Source organism: Atta cephalotes (assembly GCF_000143395.1).
Source record: "Atta cephalotes unplaced genomic scaffold scaffold00018, whole genome shotgun sequence".
Classification (NCBI taxonomy): domain Eukaryota; kingdom Metazoa; phylum Arthropoda; class Insecta; order Hymenoptera; family Formicidae; genus Atta; species Atta cephalotes.
The window spans coordinates 1,753,440-1,760,872 of NW_012130082.1; the positions used below are offsets into that span (position 1 = coordinate 1,753,440).

At 26.6% G+C, this 7,433-nt stretch overlaps 1 protein-coding gene across 1 annotated transcript in view; it reads right to left on the minus strand.

The window, feature by feature from the left end:
- LOC105618736 (PC4 and SFRS1-interacting protein) overlaps positions 1-7,433 on the minus strand; it is an 18,267-nt gene that overhangs the window by 10,253 nt on the left and 581 nt on the right. Inside the window, 11 exon segments of the mRNA XM_012200268.1 lie at positions 2,654-2,915; positions 3,078-3,210; positions 3,294-3,359; positions 4,175-4,228; positions 4,328-4,502; positions 4,603-4,945; positions 5,032-5,124; positions 5,883-6,075; positions 6,337-6,464; positions 6,557-6,717; positions 6,817-6,887. Of these exon segments, the coding sequence (XP_012055658.1) occupies positions 2,654-2,915; positions 3,078-3,210; positions 3,294-3,359; positions 4,175-4,228; positions 4,328-4,502; positions 4,603-4,945; positions 5,032-5,124; positions 5,883-6,075; positions 6,337-6,464; positions 6,557-6,717; positions 6,817-6,887 (1,679 nt within the window).

The following is a 7,433-nucleotide window of genomic DNA, read 5'->3' on the forward strand; positions in this document are numbered from 1 at the left end:
CACTACGTACTACTACGTACACTACTACTACGTACTACGTACTACTACACGTACTACGTACTACGTACTAACGTAACTAACGTAACTAACACACACACACACACACACACACACACACACACACACACACACACACAATATAATTATACACATTCAACGTATACAATATAATTATTATATTAAATTTCAATTATGAATCAAGTAATTTTTGTAAAGTTTGTAAAAACATTATTTTGTATCAAACAACGATAACAATAATAAAATATAAATTTAGCCCTATAAAATATTAATCAAATATTTCAAATTGTAATTGTAAACAAATATATTTAGAGAATTTTTTTTGAAATAAATGGAAAAATGAAAATTACAATAAAAGTAATATTTTATTTTTAAAATCATTCAATCAAAATTTAAATGTGCAATTTTATGAATAAGATTACCTTTAAAAATTTGCATTTATCAATGAAGGATTATAAAATATAATTATGTGTTTATTAAATATACATTTGAGTATAATTTTCCTAAAATTCAATATAATTAAAACATCTGTTTTATATTTTTATGGAAATTAATTTATTTATGTGTGACTGGTAGGATAAAATCATAGATTCAAATCTAGATAGATTGTGCACTCCATTAAAAAAAATAAAATATTAACATTGATAAAAGGAAACAGCAGAAATGCAGTTTTATTTAATTATGCACAGATAAGGAGAAAAAAAAAGGAGACGGAATCACTTCTCTTCTAAAAATGAAATGCGCATTATTTTCTCTCTCTTATTCTCATTCTTATATTTTTAACTATGTATATATTTTTGTTTTTCAATGTTATCATTAGTTGTCGTACACAGTCTATCTACATAAATCTACGGATAAGATATATTCGACACCATAATTTTTTTGCTAATAATTTATTTTAATTTTCGACAAGAAAATTTCAATACAAAAATTACATTATTACTAATTTTTGTTCTTTTTTGTAATATATTGGATATGTACTATTAATTACAAAATAAGGTTTAATACTTACCAATCATGAAATGTTTATAGTAATTGCCATGTCGCCCATGTCAAAGATGTGATAATGTCCAAAAATGTCTGTTATTCTAATTTGTACAATTTCACAAGCATTTTATACAACTTTATAATCATTATAATAGTAATGACTTTTTAATGAAGACAGTAATAATTCAATTACACAGAATAGAAGATTGACAATAATATTTTACGAACAATTATATGTTTATTTATCATAAATATTTTTAAAGAAACGTTAGCATGCAGTAATATATATAATACATATTTTTATCTTTAGAATGTAATATGAGTAATGTTTCCATTTAATAAAGAAAATTAAAGATAAAATTGGAAAACTTACGTTAAATTGAGATGCAAGTACTAAAAATTGTATCTATCATTCATTGCGCTGTAATTCTTATGCGGTATTTATTTTGCTACATCAATTATAATAATTAAATAAGTTTTGCGTGAGAGTAACAATGTTCTGAGTGCTCTTTACAAATTTTTTTCATGGCACTGGCTGAATATACAAAGATTAGTAATTCGATACATGACATCACTATATTACTGTCAAGTAAAAATACTGTGTGTCTCATCTAATTTTATCCACTACATCAGCCATTTGTATTCGATATCTGACAGTGAAGATTTTACCTGATATTGTCCAGTTAGTGATTGCAGATATTGCATCAAGTAATCATGTAGGTATATTGCAATCATATGTGATCATATTATGCAAATATGTGATCATAAATTCATGAAATAAAATACAATAGAACTAATTTATAAGATTAATTTTCACATACATAAAAGTGATATCGATCGCATTCACATTGTTTTAAGATTCTTTTATGATTCTTAATTCTTCATTTGATATCATTATTACCAACATTATTGTAAGAACTATTTGCATGATTTATATATGTAAGAGTTTTGTCTTATATTTCCAAGGTTGGTAAAAAAACATGATTTAAACGTGTGTTTAAATAGTTCAAAACTATATACTTAACTAAACTATATACTTAATTGATGTTTTTAATATATTTTAAATGTTTTTTATAACTATTTAAAGCATATTGGAAGCATTGAAAACATATTTAAAAAGAAACAACGTTTTATTCTTAAAAAAAAAAAAAAAATACTTTACCAACCTTGTATATTTCTATTAAAAGTAATGCAAATAGAGGAACAATAAATATATGTAATAAATATAACCGTATAAATATAACGAAACTGTTTAGTTAACTTTCAATACACTTCTCACATAATTGTATATGTAAGCATTGTATATGTAAGCATTGTATTATATTCAACGTAGGTAATAAGGAACATAATATGGGATAAGCATGTTAGTTACTTTTCACGAAAAAAAAGTTAAATTTTATCGAATTTTATCATTCTTCCCATAATTATTGCAGAAATCACATCTATAAGAATGCATTTTTAAACAATACCTTGTCACATATGAAACAGAAAAAGGATCATAAAAAATTATATTAACCAAAACTTTTTATGAATGCGCCCAATGTACTCCAATTATAATATCTTCTTTTTTTATAGTATCGTAATGATATACAAAGAAAATAAGCAGAAGTTTATATTATTAGATAAAAAAAAGTTTTACATATGTTACTTTGCTGTTTCATCTTTAGGACTCTCAGTTCTAGTAGGCACTTCTGCTTCTACTTCCCTTTCAGCAATCTCCGATTCTGACTCTGCTTCCGCTGTTGTTTGTGCTACTGGTTCGGTTTCTGTATTTGTTTTTGGTTCTGTTTCCGCTTCGGTTTCAGTTTCATACTGTGCCTCTCGTTCCAGTATTGGCTCTGATTGAATCACATCTGAATCCAATTGATTACCACTGTCATCTGCAGGTAAATCCTCCGATATACTTGTATCTACACATCAATATTTATAATAAATACATATCACAAAATACATTTTTTTAATCTCGATATATAATTTCTAATTATTTTAGAACTATTTTAAAGAAACTATTTTAAAAAGACTTATGAATCTACACTGCTCACTACTCATTTAATGTAAAATAACAAAATTACCTGAACAAGAAGGATCGGACATCAATGAAAATACCTTTTCTTCAGGCATATCTTTTGTTAATTTTTTGAAATGGACCACTTGATCGGAAAATGATTGCCAAAATGATTGACCTTCAGGTATCGTAAACATAGCCTGTATATTTTTCAATTGATAAATATAAAGTAAAAATGAATTTAAATAAGTATATTTCGTGTTTTTTACATATGATATATTACCTTATACTTGTTATATATATGCTCAGCTTTTTGTCTAATCTGTTCCGCTTTTTGCTTGAAAATAGCCTACAAAGAATGTTACATTTATTATCGCAGAGTAGAAGTAATATAATATAACCGTTCAGTAAAATATTCAGTAAAATATTTATATTGAAACTGTTGGACATTTTTTCGCGTTAATTAACTTTATATTTTTAGATAATATTAAATCTTATAGGACTATATGTGAGCAACACAAGCTATAGAAATGCCTTAAATGATCTAGCTGGATTTTAAGTGCTTGTATAATACTATGTGAATTTATATACTACGTATATAATCCTTTAAAAATGTGCGCTGAAATGATTTTTCGATCTTTAAAACGCAAACTCTACTAAACTTCCGCAGCAATATCAAAAGAATTAATTATTTACAGATTTTAATATGTCATTCAGCATTATTAAGATCGTTCTAAGAAAAAGCATCAAATTGTTAAATCACTAGTCAACTGTGATATTACTGCGATAGTTTAATGGAATTTGTGTTTCAAAAATTAAAAATCATTTCAGCATTTTTAAAAGACAATATACGTAGCATATAAATTCACACAGTATTATATACAAGCACTTAAGATTCAACTATACTATTTAAGGCATTGATTTTTATATTTTTAAATCTATATAAAGTCTTCTCTTATCTCAGTGAAAAAAATTTCCAATTGTAAAATAAACATTCTGCTAATAAACGCAGCTAGCTATTGTGTATAAACAAATTATGAGTGCGTTTCATTTTATGCATGATGCATTTTAATCTTCTTTACACTCGGTAAACAACAAAGATAAAATGGGATATCCGTATTCGATATCTCTTTAATATAAAGACATATGCTGTTTTATACATACCCCTTCTTCTTCACTTAATTTCCACTCTCCTAAATTTCCAATATATCGTCGTAGCTATATATATAAAAACAAAATTATTATAATTTAATAATATTATATATTATATATTATATATTATTATTAAAGTTATTAAAAAATTCGATTTTTACTTACCCTTTTCACTGTTTCAACAATATGAGGATGTTTCTTTAACATTAAAGGATCAATTGAAAGAGATAAAATTTCATCCATTGCTTGTAAGCATTTGTCTGTATTGGCTCGATCCAGTCCAAGATTAGATTTTATTTGAGCATCTAATTGTAAGAGTTGAGCCTCTATACGAAGCCATCTAAAAAATAATATATAATAAATACTTAGTAAAAATCAACATTGACAACACAAATAAAGCTACAGCTTTAAGCTAAACAGCAAAAAATATCTCATCAAACCTCAATTTATATGTTTTGCGATGAACAGCTCCATCCTTTGTCAAAAGTCGTTTTTCATCTTCTGGGACGGGTACATTAAAATCTAGAGAATCTTTCACTCGCTCTGGTAACATTTCACCACTCTCTAATTGTGCTTTGAGTTTCATAGCTTTTGTAGCAGTTGACCAATCCCATTGTGCTCGAGCTTTTTCACTTTCGAAAGATTTCGGCCTATCTATATCTAACTTAATACCCACATATTCACCAGCAAATGTACGAGCCAAGAGAACTCGGTTTGATGTATCAGAAGACGTACCACTTGATACTACAGTTCCATCAAATAAGGAGCTTTCATTATTTCTTTCTATAAATTAAATAAATGATGTTTTTAAAGATGTAACTAATTTAAAAGATTTTTAAAAGTAAAAAATTATCTACACAAATGCGTACTTTCAATAGCCGCTCTTTTTTTATGCGTCACAGGTGTCATTTGATGCTCATTAGAATCTTCGTTTTTCGTTTTACGACCTCGACCAGTATGTTCTAAACAGAGTAACATTTACAATTGCATTATACTATAATTTTAAATACAAATATATAAAAAAATAACCGACTTTTTTAAAAATAAACTTTGATAATTAAATATATTTTTCCCCAAGATAAAAATTAAATTGTTAGAAAAGAGAATTCAATAGAACTATTATATAAAAGTAGGGACATAAATAGATAAACAGTATTAAAAAAACAAATATTGAAAATTTTATTAATTAAAAATGATGTAGGAATTGTACAGAAAAAATTTACAGGTTTACATTTACAGATAAAAATTTAGATTTCTGTATACGAATTAATGACAGCTGTTCCAAAAGAACTAATCTTTTTAATTCTTTTGTAGACAAATTCCGAGTTTCATTGGGTTCCTTAAGTCTTGAATATTTTTCAGATATTTCTGATGAAAAAGTCTGGGTTTCTTCATCCACCATTAAATGTGATATAGGTGTCTTTACTGTGCTCCTACCTTTAAATATTAGTTATTATCAGGGAAATTGATTTTAATTTTTGCAAAGAATAACAGTGTATTGCAATATCGATAAACTACATTTCACAATTGAAATGTGATTAATATTTGAACTCAATGTGTTCCTAAAAACACATTGTGCATTGAATTGAAAACAAGAGCTAATAAAAAGTCGATTATTTAATCATTTATATTTGAATAATTTTTATCCATAAAGTTGTAGAAGAAATTCTTTGAAAAACGTATATCATAATAAAAGATTGTTATAAACACAAGTTCATACCTATATTAGTTTCGGTTTCATCTGAACTCGAAAAATCTGCAAAGCGTTTTGGTTTGATCTTGCGTCCACTGCGACTAACTACTTCTTTTGGCGATTCCTCACCTTGTGAATCTAAAGCACCTTCTGCCACCCTTGATGCATCATTTGAAGCTTTTCCTCTACCACGTTTTTTCTTTATTTCTGGAGTATCTTGCTACATTATTACATACATTTATTAGATATACGCTGGTATATGTATTTAATTTTATATTCATTTATATAAATATATATGTATAAAAGTATAAGGAACAATCGCACAAATTATTTAAACTTTAAAAATATTTGTCGGCAGTTCCTAAATTTTTTTTTGGAGTATATTTAGCCAATAACTGTTTTCTTATACAGTATTGTAAAATATATGATACTCCAAAACATTACTTTGTACAAATAACAAAAGATAAATGTTGCTTACAGCAGGATTGGGTGTAGATGTAAGAACTTTCCTCTTTACTGATTTCTTTTTTTCTCCTTCGTCAATTACCAAGGAACCAGCTTCTATATCACTATCTGTAGCACTGACTGTTGGTTCTGTTGCTTCAGCACCTAGTATTATTATCAAAGTATTATTTATAATAATCCATTTAATTAAAAAATATTTAATCTATTTAGAGTTTATTGTCAATATTGATAATTACCTTTAATAGCATCGATATCTGCCAAAGGTTTGTTTCTGTCATTTTTAAGTTCTTGTTCAAGTTGCTGTATACCTTCATGAAAGAATTTTCGACGACTAGGTTTGCCGAATTTTTCTTTGTTTTCAACATAGGTATACAACTCATCAACTTTGCAAACAGCTCTGAAAGATTTAATATAATATTTCATAAAAAATAATCCTTTAATAATATTTATAAATTTCAGAGAACTAGAATTATCATTTATATTATAAATTACTTACGTTTCTCCTGTACCATAAAAGTAAACACAATATTTAGCATTCTTGGAATTTGGATCATTGACTTTTTCGACCTGCAAACAGATGAAGTGAGATGCAAAACAGATGAAGCAGCATGTATTAAATTTTAATATGACAGACAGGGTACCTATCATGTCAGAATGAATTCCGATCGGAATTATTTCGTTTTTTCTAGAAAACATAATAGAAATCTAGGGAGTAATTAAATAATTCCAATCAGACTTGTTCCATAACAGGTATCCAGAATTGATATATATGTTCCTCCATGGAAAATACATTAAGCCTATTCTACAATGTGCTCTTTGTTTCCTGTTTCTGGTTTTTTACCTTTTGCTTTTAACTCCTTTGCAACTGCTTTATCGACAATTGTATTTCTTGTTTCTTTCGAAGTTCGTTAACTCTTATCTCAGGGGATATAAAACAAAAAACCAAATAAGAATCAAAAAGACAAGATGTAAAAAATAGCAAAAAGCAAGAAACTGGAAACAAAAAGCATTGTAGATCAAGCTTTATGATGCATATCGAAATATAATCTCCAAGTATATATATATATATATATATATATATATATATATATATATATATATAAGTATAACAAC